This window comes from Dendropsophus ebraccatus, chromosome 9 (assembly GCF_027789765.1).
Source record: "Dendropsophus ebraccatus isolate aDenEbr1 chromosome 9, aDenEbr1.pat, whole genome shotgun sequence".
Taxonomy (NCBI): domain Eukaryota; kingdom Metazoa; phylum Chordata; class Amphibia; order Anura; family Hylidae; genus Dendropsophus; species Dendropsophus ebraccatus.
The window spans coordinates 39,378,960-39,397,074 of NC_091462.1; the positions used below are offsets into that span (position 1 = coordinate 39,378,960).

At 40.5% G+C, this 18,115-nt stretch overlaps 1 protein-coding gene across 1 annotated transcript in view; it reads right to left on the reverse strand.

Moving 5' to 3' along the window:
* The window catches only part of CWC22 (CWC22 spliceosome associated protein homolog), a 59,282-nt gene that overhangs the window by 24,757 nt on the left and 16,410 nt on the right, over positions 1 to 18,115 (reverse strand). Inside the window, exons 8-13 of the mRNA XM_069985185.1 lie at positions 17,268 to 17,403; positions 15,631 to 15,837; positions 13,941 to 14,003; positions 13,291 to 13,392; positions 9,050 to 9,131; positions 4,094 to 4,154 (exon numbers count right to left, since the gene is read on the reverse strand). Coding sequence (XP_069841286.1) covers positions 4,094 to 4,154; positions 9,050 to 9,131; positions 13,291 to 13,392; positions 13,941 to 14,003; positions 15,631 to 15,837; positions 17,268 to 17,403 — 651 coding nt within the window. The remainder of the gene's footprint in view (positions 1 to 4,093; positions 4,155 to 9,049; positions 9,132 to 13,290; positions 13,393 to 13,940; positions 14,004 to 15,630; positions 15,838 to 17,267; positions 17,404 to 18,115) is intronic.

The following is an 18,115-nucleotide window of genomic DNA, read 5'->3' on the forward strand; positions in this document are numbered from 1 at the left end:
GGGCTCATTGCCACCCGTTTTTCTACTAACATGTCTGGATTAAAGTCAAAAGATAGTAGAGATTTGTGATCAATGTGGCTTAATAATAAGTATAGCTTGGCATAATTCATTCTATCATGGCTCTTCTGTGCTTCTCTCCAGCCACCAGACAGAATACATTTCTTCTATTCCTTACAGCTACAATAAGGCTTGGAAAAGGTCGGGTGCTGACCGAAACGTCGCCACTGGTCACACACAAGCTTAATTCACTATATTCTTATACTCATTACTGGCTTGGCTGGATCATGAATTGTACAGTATTTGAAAAAACTTTAACTAATTGCATATAACTTCCGTCGAGTACCGTCTTTCTTGGATAAGAATCTTAATACAGACCAGTCAGAGTCATGTGATGTGAGGAAGGCTTTCAACATCATATGGCTTTCATTTCAAAATACATATCGCAAACAAAGCTCATTTAGGCTTCACAAGTAAGAAGCTAGCCCAAACAGTCTTGCAAGGCGTAATGATGGCGTACATGTAAAACATCCCACATTCATAATGTTCTTTGTCTCTGGCAAAACAGCTGTCAACACATTTGCTGTTTTTCGTACTGTTCTTTCATTACAGAATGCCATCGCTGACTTAACTACAGAGGACGTTTCATGCAAGGTGACTAAAAACCCACTAAGTATACTCTGCTGCAATGTAATTTATATCCAACAATTATGTTGCACAATGCAATGGCTTTTGAGTTGGTTTTTTTTGGGTGCACACAGCAAATAGCACTTTGGATGTAACTGCTATCTCTGCTGTGTAAGTGCCAATTTGTGCCATGTAGCAAGAGGTATGCTGGACAGAGAAGAGACGTAGTCTGCAAAAATAGACTCGCAATAGGAAATGTGTCAAATCCTAAACATATTAGGTTGTTAAATATGCTATTAAAGATCAAACTATACAGTACATAGAGTATTTAAAAAAAAAAAAAAAAAGAGAGAAAGAGAGAAATACAATGAAACCCTAACCACATGAAAATTTACTACATTAACCTTATCCAGGCTTAGAAAAAAAAGGCCCACTTTCTTCCAGAAACAGCACCACTCCGGTCCTCATCTTGTGTGTGGGTTTTGCAGCTCTGTTCCAGTGAAGTGAATAGAGCTGAATTGCAACATAGAGGTTTGATGCCATTTTTGCATGAAAGTTGCAATAGTTTTTTTTAATCCTAGATAACTATTTTAACATGTCTAAATTTGGCTGTTTGTTACCGGTCATCTGTACAGACTACCCCAGAGAGAAGACGGGCTCTCTCTCCCTACTCTAACCACGCACTCATTTCTGATATCCAGCATGACACAACTGTGTTTAGCATGGCTGTAACATGCTCGGGCATTAAAGGGGTTATTCGGTTTGGTAAAATCCATGTTCAATAATCTACCCTGTTGGAGACTAACAATCTGCACCATACTTTTTCCCCTTGTTCTGAGTCTGCTGAAGACACAGAAAACTGTGTCTGAGCTGTTCCCTCCATCCCTGCTCTGAACCGCCACCTCTCCCCTCCCTTTGGTGACACTCATGTAAACAGCATCCATCGTGCACACTATGGAATGGCGACGGAAAACCTGTACCTGGAGGATCACTTATGTACAGAACCTAAGGGAGAGCGATAAAAAGCAAAAATATGGCACTATGTTATGGCACTATGCTGTCATTATGCAATGTAAACATATTCGAATATTTGGCATTATTAAGCATGGGAGAACTAGCTGATTCATTTCTGGGGTGATTATTTAGTGAATAAACAGCATTAAAAAAAAAAAAAAGAGGAAGAAATGTAAAAAGCCCAGTGTTTCCCACAAAACAACAAATATTTAGGATGTAGCATTAGAAATGTTGTTCCTTTAAGTCCGGAAACGAAGGGCATTCAAAAGTGTTATAGTTAAAAACGCGAAGGATGATGGAGTTGAAGTTGCTCCCCTACATGCAAAATCAGAAAAGCAAACAACTATAAATCATGGCGTTTTAAAGCCTTGATGAGACTTTCCTTTGGGATAAACTGCCAAGATACAAGATGGATGCTAAGAAGGAAAATATAAAAGTAAAGAAACGGAATGCCCGGCAGGCCATAAATATTACTGGATAATTCACACCTTATTACATCTGACATGACATGGAAAGGTATATTCTGCTGAAAGTGCCAGCCTCTCCATGTGCATCAAAAGGTGTCTGTATTACTAGGAATTTGCCTGTAAAGCATAGATAAATAATCTGCTCTTAGGAAAACTATCACTGTTGTTGGTTTTAGACACCAAACTAGGTGCACAAAAGCAAATGTCTCACCACTTGTTCTTGTGACCGGTGAGGATGTGAAAATGACTGAAAAGTTTTTTTGACACGTTTCAAAGACATGAGAAAAGCTTTTTTTTCTTTTGTTAATGAGAGATATCCTTTAAATTAGTTAATATTGCAAGTTCACATGAATAACGTGTGAACTGTGGGCAGTCAATTCTTCTATATAGTTAGGTTAGGTTAACATCCATGTTACATTCACAAGCAGTAAACAGAGGCTTCACCCACGCACGCTTACGTCCAGTCACGTGTTGACGACGTCTCACGTGACTGGACGTAAGCGTGCGTGGGTGAAGCTTAGGTGGGCGCTGGATTGTGGAGACCCTTCGTGTCCTCCCTCGCTCTGAGGTTTTGCCGTATGCTGTGTGACCAGGGCCCTGTCTTCACAAGTGGCTGCTTCATTGGAGAATCATAGACTGAAAACTTTTTTCTCTTACAAATCTAATCTGCAAATCACAGCCCCTTGCTGTATGTCGTGTGCAGGCGGCCCTCACAGCAGCACATTGGCACAGGATCAGTGATAATGTCCCTTATAGTAAATATGCATGGGAAATAACAGATTCCGAACAGGTGGTGACAATCCGGACGGAACCAATAGGAAAAGAACAACGCTGTTCCGTGTACGTAAAAAGAGTAAGAGAGGAGCTATTCACCATCCCTGAGGAAGGCGTTAGTAACGCTGAAACGCGTTGGAGAAAGTTTGGTCCTCACCACACTCCGTAACTAACTCTGTGACGTCACAGTGAACTCTTACCGGAACACTAGTTGGTTGAGATTACGCCACCGGCCGGGGCGCACTCCCAGCGTGGATAACATACATTTACTGGAACCCGAATCTGGAGGTTACAACACTCACCACCAGGAAGAATCAAAAGATAGCGTAAGTAACGATTTATATACGAGTTCTATTTGGTAGCGCTAGATGCAATTTTTCTGACATTTTTAACAAATTTTAAAGAGGACCTGTCACCCCCCGAGCCGGGGTGACAGGCTCCCGGACCCCCGCTAGAGCCCCCTATACTTACCTGATCGCGCCGGGTCCCGCTTCTTGATCCGGTCCGGTGACGGAGATTTCAGCGCCCGAAGTCCAGTGCGCACGCTCCTGAGATGAGTCTGATGCCTGTAAAGAATGAATGGAGAGTCCGACGCTCCATTAATTCTCTATGAGCGTTGGACTCATCTCAGGAGCGCGCGCGCCGGGCTTCGGGCACTGAAATCTCCGTCACCGGACCGGATCAAGAAGCTAGACCCGGCGCCATCAGGTAAGTATAGGGCGCTCTAGCAGGGGGTCGGGAGCCTGTCACCCCGGCACGTGGTGGTGACAGGTTCCCTTTAAACTGGTTCCACAACAATATGACTGTTTGATGAAGATAGTGATTTGGCATTGTGAGGTTTGTAAGCATTGACAATACTCAATCACTTATATAGGTGCCTAAGTTGCTGTGATACATTATCAGATTGGCATACACCACTGGGCAGCAGTGGTGGCAACACAACTGAGTTGTAGTTCCACCATAGCTGGAGAGTTGTACAATGCAGTACCCTTACCATCAAAATATGCAGTGTGAACATAGCAAATGGTTAAAATAAAAAGAAAACGTCCATGCACCTCACATGCAACTTAATTTTAAGCTATCACCCATCAGTGAGCCAATTTCCAGCTCACTAGTGTCTGAAGAAGACTATCAATGTCTATAAAAGAAATGAATGCTCGGGAGAGAAATTCAATATGTATGCATAAGTCATACATTCACAGAGGAAACCTTACCGTTTGGCTATCTGGAAAGTCCATCTTTATTAGCTTGTGGGCACATTCTTCAAAATCTAAACTGAAAAGAAAAATATATATATATATAAATAAACTCTAAATAATATTGTTAAAATGTTCTAACAAGCAATCCTTATTCCATTCACACTAGTAGTAGTGCTGACACCAAAAACCATTCCTTATATTTCCTCTATAGAAGACTCTAGACATCTGCATGGACTTGGATGGATGTTAAACACAGGAACTCTGGCGAATACAGAGAGTCACGGCTCAATGTGTCCATCAGTCACATGACTGCCTTCTCTCTGTGAGCGCTCAGATGGCCTGGGAAACACTGGACTTCCTGTTTTCTGACTGATTCCTGTTTTTTGAGGGGAGGAAAAAAGTCAGAAAACAGAAAGTGCTGTGTTTTCCATGATAACAAAAAAAAATAAAAAATAAATAATGAATGTAAATTTGAAACTTGCTTTATATCACATCTATTGTTGATTTACATTTTGAAAGTTTTATAACGACAGACACTTTATAGCATTTCTATAATTCCTATATAACTAAAAAGTCTCAATCAGATGGGGCCGTACTTGGCCGATAATTGTTTGGTTTAATAGGTCATGTTAAAAGGCAACAATCTGCAGTCAGGCATGATCGTTAAAACATTACATGACACTCTCCCCCCCCATGTCTGTGCGTGTAATAGCATAGACAGTCTGAGGCCGGGTTCACACTAAACAAAACTAGCGGAATGCCGTTAGCCTCCCTCTCATAATGTGAGTCTATGGGAGGCGCGCTCCTGCTCTGTCCTCGCTGAAGAATGAACATGTTCATTCTTCAGCGTGGAGAGACGCTGTGAGAACAGCAGCGCGCGCCTCCCATAGACTCCCATTATGAGAGGGAGGCTAACGGCATTCCGCGGCGGACAATTCCGCTAGTTTTGCTCAGTGTGAACCCGGACTGACAGGCCGGCGTTTGCTTGCTACTTGTCGTTTATTACGACCCTAAAGGCCCTATTCCACCAACAGATCTGATGATCTGCCAAAGATTTGAAGCCAAACCCAGGAGAGGATTTGAAAAGAGGAGAAATCCAGTCTTTCCTTTATGACCTGATCTCTGATTATAGTCTGTTCCTGGGTTTGGCTTTAAATCTTTGGCAGATAATCTGTCGTCAGATCTGTTGGTGGAATAGGGCCTTTAGTGTTAAGATCACACCAATTTTTTATAAGAATCTAAGGGTCCATTTACACAGAAAGATTATCTGACATATTATCTGCCAAAGATTTGAAGCCAAAGCCAGAAACAGACTATAAAAACAGATCAGGTCATAAAAAGGAAAGACTGAGATTTCTCCTCTTTTCAAATCCATTCCCGGCTTTGGCTTCAAATCTTTGGCAAATAATCTGTCAGATAATCTTTGGGTCCTATTACACGGGACGATTATCGTGCGAAAAATAGTTATATTGTTCGAATTTAAACGATAATTGTTCTGTGCAATTGCAGCCAACAATCGAAAAATCGTTCGTTTGTCGATCGTTCATTCAGATCTGAACCTAAAGTTATCGTTAATCGTTCGATGTAATTCCACATTCGTTCACTCAAGTTCTGCATTTTTTCACTAATCGTTCATTTTAATAGCACATTGCCCGTTGTTTTCCTGAGAAAACGATCGTATCTACCGACCTGTGTAATATGGTGAACGATTTCAGGTTAACGATAAACAATCTCGTTTGCGACCGTTTATCGTTAGTCGTTAATCGTTGAAAATCGCTCTGTGTAATAGGACCCTTTCTGTGTAAATGGACCCTAAGAGAAGCATGCAGCTTCACCCTTCTGATTGCAGGAGACAGATTCTATTGTAAGGGTTCAATCACACGTCCGTAGAATTCTGTGACAGTACACTAGACTAGAGCAAACATTTTAACTGTTTAGGAGTTTCCAACATCAGAATTCATTGCGACGCTGGGAGCTCCCAGGTCCAGTCTGCAGAACATCGTCCATGTACAGTCAGAATTTTACGGACGTGTGAATGATCACTAAGACTATGAAGAAACATTTTAAGGATCTCAAATTTTGCAGTACAAAAATAAAGTCAGAAAAAACTGAAAAAATGCTTCCTACATGATAAAGTCGCAGAGGACAGTGCAGAGAGCTGGCAGTAAGTTGATAACTACAGCAAGCAAACTTAACATCACTACCAAATACATTTTGCTAAATCTGAAAATTGCCTTGCAGGGAAGCAGGGGCTGTTAAATCATTAGGGGATTTTCAAATGAAATCAGATACATTTACTGCAGAAAAGCACTGGTAGAATTATAGGAACGGGTAGGCTCCATTAAGCATCTGTAGGTATAAGTACATTTTACGGTCACAAAAAGCCATTACACCAGCATTATTTTGATCCAGGCTTTTTGCCGATCACACATATTTGAAAGACAGACATTATTTTGCTTCTGACTTTTTTTTCCCCTCTGCATTGCTGAAAAATAAATAGGAAAAATAAACGTTCCAAGTCAGATGTAATAACTGCATTACCATATGATTATTAGCAGGTAAAATTAGGCAGAACAAGGCCGCCTGCCTAAAGCAAGATATAGGATGTGCCAACTTCTGTCTGAGCTTATATGTGGATGCAGAAACACAAAGCACTATACTACATCACAGTCAATATTAGTTGTGTCAATTTGTCAATGGCACATTTTTATTTTTTTATATTTAATATTGGAGTACTAAGAGACTTATTCTTTTTTTTAACCATTCATTCCTAGACCTAATGTTGTGCCCATTTTGGAGGGTTACTTAAGTTATAGCCAGTTGGATGTGCATGATTCTGGGCACATGCTTCCTTGGATGGGTGGCCTCCCCCTCAGCTTTGTAATCTGGGGTCATATAGTAAGCAGACCATTGTTTGTGTATGAGTATGTGCACACCACGGAATCTGAACAGATGACTAAGCGGATTCTGTACGTGCTACCACTTGAAGTTCCGCCAGTCCCATAGGCTCAATTCTATACTGGAATCAACTGGAAGTTATCCGTGCGGAATCCGTAGTGTGCACATTCCCTAAAAGTTTAACCACAGCAGATATTTTTTAAAGCGAAACTAAAAGCAGGTAAGAAGCATCTAACCTGCTGTTCTGTTCTTAAGAGTACAGGGCGCTGAGAATAAGCTTAAAGTGACACTGTCACCCCCTTTGTGCATTCTGTTATCTCTACACAGGTGTAAAGGGTAAATTTAGCGGTTTTCATACCTTATTTTATATCATACGTCATGGTGCTTGTTCAAGTAAAAAGTGATCTTTTATCAACTGCAGATTGTGTTAAGTGTGCAGAGCCTTGCGGCATTAACACCACTTAGCCCCGCCCACAACACCACAGTTGGCCCCGCCCCCTCGTCGGCCATTGGAACAGGCTGGCTGAAAGGTCTAGACCCCACCCCCTCTATGTCAGCCAACCAATGGGCGTCAAGAGGGCGGTGCCAACAGAGCCATTGCTAAGGGCCAACGGGCGGGGCTAAGTGGCACTAATACTGCAAGGCCACGCCCACTTAATACAATCTGCAGTTGATAAAAGGTCACTTTTTACTTGAACAAGCACGATGACGTATGATATGAAATAAGGTGTGAAAAAAAGCTAGATTTACCCATTACACCTGTGTAGAGATGTCAGAATGCACAAAAGGGGTCACAGTGTCACTTAAATCCTCTGCAAGGTTTTTTTTTTTGTAAAATCTTAACTTTATTCACTATGCAAAGAAGGTTATATGCACTGGGGGTGGGACTACCGAGTGCTCCGCCTTACTACCCCTAATGAATATTCATACGGTGCTCTATGGTGATGAGCGCCAGTGCACAAAACAGGCTTATTTGGTAGTGAATAAAGTCAAGATTCCCTGAAAAGACGGTGAGGATCAAGGTGAGAAAAGGCATGTTCCTTCAGCGCCCCAAGCACTGTGGTAAGATAACAGAAGGTTAGAGACTTCTAGTCTCCCTTTAAGGGCCCCTTATTAATCCACATCTGTGCTATAAATGTACAATAAATAAATGTATAGTCATTACATGTGCGACCATGGCTATTTGATAACAGGAGAGTTTTTTTTTTTAAAGTATTAAAGTGTACATGTTGTTTAAAAAAAACAAAAAAAACCTTTTGACATGTCAAAGACATCAAACGTTTTGATCGAGTGTGAGTGTTCAGACCCGTACCTGCACTTGAGTGTGGTCTGCTCCCTGCTCTGGGTCAGTGGAAGAGTTGGGCTTTATAAACTTAGGGTCCTATAACACAAGCAGACTACAGCCCGATCATTTTAGTAAACAAGCGTCGATTTGCTAGATCGGCGCTTTTTTTACTGGACCAATCAGAAGGCCCGATAATCGAGCAGTAAGGGCTGCATGGACTACTTGCCCAAACACCTGATACCTTACCTCTCTTTACTCCCGGGAGAGGAACATACTTAGTATGATCTTCTACCGGCTCGTTTCTCACGATCAGCATGGGTTTGAACACTGAGACCCAGACCGATCGAAACTTTTGACATGTCTCTAAGAGCACAGTCGTCGGATCCCTGCACCGGCGCTGATCAGCTAATGGAAAAAAAAGGCGACGTACATTCGCTTTATACATGAGTAACTTGAAGGCTCCTTCCAACACTCATTTCTGTCACTTTTACAGAGTTTGTGTTGGCAGACTGGGGCGTTCATACTCGTCAGCATCTGAATGTGTCTGTAGGGAGAGAGCGCCCGAGGTGCTTAGTTGTCAGCTATTCATAATGTGTTTCTGAAAGGGGACTGCATGGTGCCTGCACACAAACAAGTAGCCATGGGAGTAGTGTAGGGTGGGTATGTTTTTACAACAGGACTATTAATTATTATTATTAAGGAAGTAGAATTTTACACCCAAAAGGAAAAAGAGCATTAAAAATAGATTACCAATATATTCTGTCCATGTAAATGTTCATCTGTCTTACCTTGACTGGATTGCCAGATAAATAGTCCGCCGGAATGAAACCAGGTTAATTTCTGTTTTGTCGTGAATGGTTATCTTCTCTCCTGAAAATACAGAGCAGGCAACATTACACATAATAAGTGATCAGCAGGGAGACAAGCACTGTAAATTTAAGTTGTTCTGTTACATCTAGTCATCAAGACATGTATAATCAGAGCTATGTGTATAGAGCCAGCATGTAGACACAGATTCCTTGCATCTCAGCATTACACACCTGTAGGCACTCCTAGTGTCACAATATGGCGTTTTTATACAGCACTGTGCTATTCTCTCCTCTGTAATGTTTCTATTTATGAATTTCTGTGTAATACTATGTCTGACAGAGAAAGCCACAAAAACTAGAGACATTGGGGCCCCCATATACTGCTAAAGATGCAGTATTATAGCTGTGCTTACAGTCCTCAAGTACACACAAGATAACTTATTCTTAAATGTTTGTTGAAAGGTTATCGACCATTTAAAAGACCATGGTCCCAACTACTCATATGTTATAGTAAATACCTGAACTTCCCATGAAATACCAATTCTAAACAACAGAATCTTACACTTTTGGCAGTAAAACCTCAATATAATTGATGATACGCATATATCAATTTATTCTTATATTTCCAGGGGGAAGAAGAAAGGAAAGCCACAATACAGAGTTCTAAGAAACAATCTTCAGAATTGTTAGATTTTTTTCTGGGAAATATATTTATTTCGCTGAAACTATAGGCTGCATGAAACACAGATGGCAGGGTATGGGGGGCACTATGATTTAGAAATCCTGATTTATAAAAAGCCGCCAGGCCCCAGGTAAGTAGTCATCTGAGTCAAGTGTCTTACCCTATACCATCCTAAGGAGAGACACCTCACTAAACGCAGGCAGGGTGGGAAGCAGCTGCCAGGAACCTCTCCCCAATGACTAGTTATCAGTGACCCAGCACCTATGACTTTCTCTGAAAAGCAAGAGAATTTTAGAATAAATTAAAGTGTCCCAGCACCCCACTACCTGTATGTTTCGTGACATCCGTGGTTTGGGGAGCAAGAAACAAGTGACAGGTTCCCTTTAAGTTTGTTATTTCACCCCAATGTTACACGATTATAAGGATTTTACTATTTCGTTGACTACCTGCACTTTTCCCTGAATAGTTAAATGGGCGTGAATTTTATTTAAAAAATAGGTGTCCATGCAATACTCACGGGGGATTCATGCCATCTCAGTCTCATAATCACACCCACTAAGTCCAATTAACCCCACTTTAAAATTAATTTCCCATCCTTGTGATTATAAAAGGGAAGTGTACAGATCGTAAACCGAATGGTAAAAACTGTCCCATAGAAGTCAATATAGAATATTGTTTTCTATACCCATGGGGCTTGTTGTAAAGGATATCACTAAATGCTGTGCGGAAAGCTCTAGCAAGATGGCTTCCCTGATAATAATGTACTATAAAATGTAAAAAAAAGTTACAATTAAAATTTTTTTAGGTGATACATTCCCTTTAAAGCTGTGCTCAGCCTCAACCAAGTTGTCCATATATATATATATATATATATATATATATATATATATATATATATATATATATATATATATACACACATATATATATATATGACTTCATTTCATTGAATACAGTTTAATATGGCTATGTATCAGGTGTTCCTTCTTGTGGACTTTTATAAGAACTTCAATACTGTACCGCTTACTTAGAACATCTCCTAGACGGAGTGAACCTGAATAAACAGCTGCAGTAAAGTTAGACATAAATGTGGATGGAAAAACAAAGTTGACAAAGTTGAGGCAGACTGTGCGGTGAGCTCATCTTTCTTCCATATTACCTCAGCTCCTGTCTTAAATTATCTTCAAATAATGTCAGTGCCAGTCTGCATCACAAGGGCATTCCCTATGCCACTTCCCTAACACCCATTCCAGACTGCCAGTTGTCCAATTCATCAATCTCTAGCAGATCATTCATATGTATTTAGTCACGGTGCTACCCTTACTATGCAAGATGAGTCCTCTAATGTTTACTTGCTTTTTAATCAGTTTTTAATTTTCCACCATGTCGATATGGAAAGAATATTAAATACATATTTAAATTTATGCAGGAAATGGTATCACTGGTTGTCAGTCGGTATAGAAAATGTTATACAAATAACAAAACTGTTGATAGATGGTCTAAAAACTCCCTAAGCCTGAATATGTAATGTTTTTTTTACCCAAGGGGGTAAAAAAAAAAAAAAAAAAAAAAAACTAACAGGCCATACTCTCCTAACCCAATGCAGCTGCCATGGTATATAAAGACATGCCCCATGACTTTATAGCTTACCCTCAGAAGCAGCAGGAAAGAGGACAATATAGATCAGTGCTGTTAATCCATGTGTAACAATGTTGCAACAACATAGGGGATGCTATGATCAATGGTAGAACAAAAGTCCAGGGGGGATAACGTTTACTGGGTGAGGGGGAAAGCGATGGCTACTTGCAGGGGGATGTCTACATGGGAGCTTACATTTACTGGGATGGACTACCTGCAGGATGAGGGCTACATAGGGGTTTATGGTTATTGGGGGAGTTCTAGCTGCGGTTGTGTTACTACCTACTTAAAGAGTCACTGTCGTATTTTTTTTTTTTTTTTTTGCAGAAATCAATAGTCCAGGCGATTTTAAGAAACTTTGTAATTGGGTTTATTAGCCAAATCTGCCATTATCTGCATGTAAAAAGCCTTTTCCCAGGTCCCCCCCTCCTTTCCTCTTTTTCATCCACTCTGAAAAATCTGAAAATTGTGACTTGTTGCAGGAGTCGTACCCTGTCTGCTCTAGGGAGAGGGGAGGGGGGAGGAGGAAGGAGGGAGTTAGCCAGCAGCAGAAAGCAGATAACAGAGGATTACAGGCACGGAGCTGGGTGACAGCTGTAATCTGAGCTCAGACAGGTCACTGGTGACTGTCACAGGAGATATCCCGTGAGGGATTTGTAGATTAACTCTTTGTTGTCCTGTTTTGGTCTTTTCTTTAGCTCTCTCCATAGGAGAACAATAAAGACAGGGGGGAGAGCTTCAAACTGCTTTTTCATGATAAAAATGCATTTTTCGGATAATAAACCCAATTACAAAGTTTCTTAAAATCGCCTGGACTATTGATTTCTGCAAAAAAAAATTTCACGACAGTGACACTTTAAATAATGCACCAAGGGGGGCTAATTACCATACGGACACAGAAAGGGGCCTTATCCTATATAGGGGGCACACTGTTACGATATATGGACACAGAGGAAGCTGCGTACAAAGGGGCTCTATTGTATGGATGCACAGAAGGGTTTAACAGTTAAAAGGGGGCACAGGGCCTGACTATCATATAGGGGCTTAGGGGGGGCCTTAATACTATAGGATGCACAGAGGGGCCTTACTACTCTATTAAGGGTACAGAGGGGACCTAACTACTATAATGGGACACAGTGGGCCCTAATTTTGCACATGGAGCCATGAAGCCTAAGGCTGGTCCTCCGTCTGGTACTGCAGCTGCAGGACTTAATTAAATGTGCTTGGGCACAGCTGCCTATCCTGTTCCCATCTGCTGACCAAAAGCTCCTACCATGATACACTGCATAAAATTGCAGCTTTGCACAAGTATGAATAGGCCTCTATGTATTGCCTGCCTTTAAATACAAACAGTGGTGTTTCCATTCACAAAGAGCAAGACATTATCTTGAAATGAAGAACACTTGAAGCCCCAAATATATTACAAATATATATTTAAAAAAAATACTTATTCTTACATACAACTTTACTGGTTTCTAAAGTCTTCCAGTAATTATCATCTGCTGTATGTCCTGCAGGAAGTGCCATTTTGTTTCTAGTCTGACAGTGCATATCAGAGCACTCGTGAACAACCTAAGGTGTGAATTGAGCTTTGGGGTGAGATATTTATCTTGCTGTCTCTCTAGTCACTGCCACTTTCATCTCCCTTTTAACCCCTCCCCTCTCCATAGACTTGTATTAGCAGCCTATACATTGATTTCTGAGTAAGATGCAGGTCCATCTTGTAAATACCAGATAGAATTGAACTGACTGTGTGTAGGGGGGAGGAGCAAGAAGTTTGATATAAAGGGGGAAAAAAAACTACTTTTTACTGATACATATATTACAAAGTTGTTAAACAATTGTAAAAACTTTAAAAAATAAAATAAAAAAAAGACTACTTTTTGATGAATGAACAAACCTTCCTCGCCAGCTTCCTCTTCATTCTCATCCTCATCCTCATCACTGTCATCACTTCCCCCCTCTTCTCCTTCTGAATCGCTGTCACCTTCATCCAGAATTTCTTGAAACAGAGGGGGAAAAATAATTAGGAAAAAAATATGCAAAAACATGCAGAGAAATAACCAAGGATTCTTCTCCAATTAAACAGAAATAACTTGTACTAAACACTAGGCTAATGGTAACTGATGTGGACAAAGTATTAGGTCCCTCCCTGGCAATGTATTACTGCAGAGTTTTCAGAAAACAAGTATTTTTCTTCCCTGACAGTTCATAATGTTAATAAATTCTCTCTAGAGATTTAATGGCATCGCTGGTTTCGGCAGCAGAGTTATTACACACATTGCTGCAATGACAACTAAATCATTCCGGAGCTTTATTAAAAACACAGTGCAAATTTCCATTGTGAATATGTATATGAATCTCAACTGCTAGAGCGAAAAATACAACATGACGCATCCTGTACGTCTTAATGACAGACAGCTCTCCTATTACCTTTCATCTGGGCAACTTGTACAATCTATATTTTCATAAAGAAATGATTAAGCCTGTGCCTAGGTATTTTATAATACAATCTTCCCGTTCCCGTTCCCGTTCTGCCGTTGTACATACCTTTCTTAATGGTCTTATATTTCTCTTCATTTTCAAGAAAATTTGGGTCCATCTTGAAGACATCTGAAATAAATTTTAGAGAATCATATTACACTGTATAAAATATACAAAAGTAAGCATACCCACTAATGGTAACTTGCCTTAAGTAAGAAATTAAAAAAAAAACAACAACACACACTTGGGGTAATTTCTCTTCTTGGCAAAAATAGGAAAAGGAATTACAAACTAAAAAATCTAATCCACAAACCACCACTCAGCTTTGTCAATTGCCAGAGAAGAGAATTCCCAGGCCCAAGTCTCACAAGAGATTTTCAATAGACTCTCTTGTATTCCTCTTAATTTCAAAGCACACTTGAATGTCTCAAACCATACAACGGACCAGAGAAGTGGATCTCATTACAATGTCACATCCTGATAAGATCTACTTCATTGGTCCCAGTTATAGTTTGAGACATGAATGAAAATGAATATGTGATGAAGTTATGAGAGTCCATTGATGTCTTAAGAGGTTTGCCCCTGGGAATACTCTGCTGTGGCAGTGGAGAAACCCTGAGTGATGTTTTGTGGGTCCTGGTGAAGCTTGGCATCTTCCACTGAGGATCTGGGAAATCGGCTACATCCCCATTGCATATACCTGTCAGTAGCGTTGTACACCAATGAAGGTGACCCTTGGCTTGAGACGTTTACTGTCCAAACATTATAACCCTATGAGTACTCCCTCCCATGTCTGCTAACATACTATAATGGAAAATTAAGAAATGTGGTCACCATAATGGACATGATAGGGGACTTTTTTCCTTTGTTCTCCTACATTATTTGAGATTAAACATATTTTGCTATTGTGTGATATGAACAGATGTCTGTACTAGGGTAGTGATGCACGATGCCCAAAAATATCTACTACGATACTAAGTCCCTAAAATCAATTAGATACAAGGCAACAGCATGGCTTTACACACAGTATACTGCAGAAAACATGACGGACAGCAAGAGGAGTGTCTTACATGTTCTCTGGGTACTGCTCCACCCTCCCCCTAATGTCACCTCCTTGTGCCACCAATCCCCCACCCACAGCACCGCTAACTTTAAATACTCAACACAGAACAATCACTCATTGTTCTGGCTATTTAACTAAGTAAAAGTCAGTGTCTAAACAGGCAGCGTCATTAAAACGTTCCTATGCTCGCTCCATATGTGGAATGGGCGGGCGTTGGGGTGGGTGGGAGGAGTATTTAAAGCACTAAAAAAATTACAGAGCCTGAAAAAAATAAAAAATCTCATAAAAGACTTTTCTCTAATATATAAATATATATATATATATATATATATATACATATAATATTTTTTTTTTTTTTTTTTTTTTTTTTTTTTAATGTGAATGGAAGAACCATATCATGGGAATACACTACGTATACACAGGAGGGCTTAGTCAGATTGAATGACTGTAGTAATCTGGTTTTATTGCAGAGGTTTTTTACTATTGCTAAGAAAAAGCATAAGAGATTTGAAAGAGAAAAGTTACCATAAAATAAATAAAGGAACGCTCAGGAGTGAGAAATCTCCGTAGGACTGAATAATCTTGATTTATGCTGCAAACAAACATTTTGCAAGGAGTCTATTTGCAGGGAAGTCAATTTCCAGCTGCCAGAGACTTTCATCAGTACAGTGATCTATGAAGGCCGAGACTTACTAAGGACATCTTCTGGATTATAATCATCTTCCAGTGGAAGCATGTGTGTAAACTGATCTTCTTCCTCCACCAAATCCAGTCCTTCTGGGATCACCGGGTGATCTTTAAAGCCATCCTTTCTTACTGCAAACATGACTTCAATCATGTACTGGACACGTTTGTCTATTTCCGACTCGTGAAGGATGTTCCGAAGGCGTTCAAATATGGCTACGGGGATAAAGGAAACAGCACTGAACAGCAGAGAAAATACATATTGTGAGCATAAAAAGAACCCATGGAAGCATACTACTCATACATACTCTTTCAGTTGTCTTACTCTTGACCACTACTGTCTGTAGCTTACTCTTGACCACTACTGTCTGCAGCTGTAAAAAAGTCCTAAGGTTTAAAACTGAGAACTTCATAATTTCTGAACTACACTTCTGATCTGTAATATGGAAATGTGGAAATACTGAAGAACCAGGAAGTAGTGGTGATGAGTGAGGGCTTCCTTTGGATAACTACAGCTATTGGATAGCTATAAAAGGGAAACGATCAGCGGGTTAGACAAACCTAACCTGCTGATATGTCCCTACTGTGCATGGGGCGCTGAGGATGAAGGTAAGTTTTACCTTCAACCTAGCGTCTTTTCTGTGCAGTTTGTAGTTTAATCCTTAGGCGAGTAAGACTGTTTGGTGCACTGGGGCAGGACTACCACCCCTCAAGCAGTGATCTGGCCCACTCCTCTGACATGCCGGCCAGGGGGAAAGTCGATGCACAGGAGGCAGTAGTCCCACCCTCAGAGCGCCAAACCGCTTTCCTAGCCTACGGGTTAAACTACAAACTGCACGGAAGCAACGCTGAGGATAAATGTAAGAGACTTACCTTCATCTTCGGTGCCTCTTGCTCAATAGGGACATATCAGCAAATTAGATTAGTCTAACCTGCTGATAATTTTCCTTTAAAAGGCAATGTGTTAGCAGCTTAGAGCTATCAAAACTGCTACCACATTCAGGATCTTCTATGTACATGCAGCAAGCCTCTCTACCTACTCCTAGCACATGTAACTGACAGCACTAGTGTTCAGTCAGTAAACCCTCAATGCTTTCATTCATAGCTGGGAGGCAGTCATTACCAGGAGCTCAATGCAATGAAGATCACAATTTAAATGCATGTGGTCACTGCAATAGCATAGTGAATCTAAGGTTAAAAAACAACATATTACGTGTGGCTATTCTCACGAATTTGCCATGAATTGCAGGTCAGCTCATGCACAGATTTAATTTTGTAGGATGTGAAAATTTGGGAAAATCTTGTACATTTTGTGCCTACAAATATAGACAGAAATTTTGTGGTGTATCCTTCCATATACACAGGTTGTACGCATGCTGGACAAAGCTATAACACTTCAAGCAAATAAAGAACAATCAATGGTATAGTATACTACTAAGATATCTTGCCATGTATGCCTAATTTGTATAGCCACATGTATTCCATGATTCTAACAGTGGCTATTCGCTGTGATCTTAACGTCTCCAGCACACAAAAAAAAAACAGCACCTTGTTCAGGCTAAAGTTCACCTCTTTCCAAACATTAAAATTAATGAGGAAAGTAAAGTACCCTCAAACAGCAAAGAGGCTACACAGCAAACACTTACCATTTATACCTCTGGGTGTTACTTGAGTTAGTTTAAGCCCACATTCCTTTAAAAAACCAATAGAAACTTCCACACTGTCATCTGTAGGTCTTTCCAAGAGCAATGTCAGCATTTCCAGTGCCAACACCTCATGGGCCTGAAGCAATGAAGAGCACAAGAGAAAACGTGTTCACTTTCACACAATGTCCAACTTCTCAGCAGCAAACATCATAATCACGAAAACACAAGGCTGACTGGTATACGGTTACTAGTATACAGGGTCTTATAAAAAGTACAACTGAATTACAATATTAAAAAGCAATTTTTGTAAATTAGCAGGCACCTAAGGATAAGTAAAAGAGGATTCCGGAGAGAGAAAAAAAACTGATTGCAAAAACGTAGTGTGAACCCAGCCTAACCTCAAATGATGTCCCCTAGCTATTGTGTTTGGTTCTGTATTAAAAACACTCCCCTCTTGACCCATACTTAGCACTTTAACATATCTAAAGTGTCACTGTTGTGGTTTGCTTGTGTTTTTTTTTTTCTGTAGAAATCAAGGCGATTTTAAGAAACTTAGTAATTGGGTTTATTAGGCAAATATGCCATTATCTGCATTCGAAAAGACTTTCTAGATCCAGTATTCCAGATGTGGTCTCACCAGAGCTCTATACAGTGGGATCACAATCTCCCTCTTCCTACTGGTTATACCTCTAGTTATACAGCCCAGCATGTTACCTTTCCTCCCGCCTGCCTGCAATGATGACATGTCTGAGAGAGGAGTCCAGCGCTCCGTCATTCTCTATGAGCGTTGGACTCATCTCTCAGAGAGCGCCCCAGGCTGCAGCGGCTGAGATTTCCGTGACCCGACC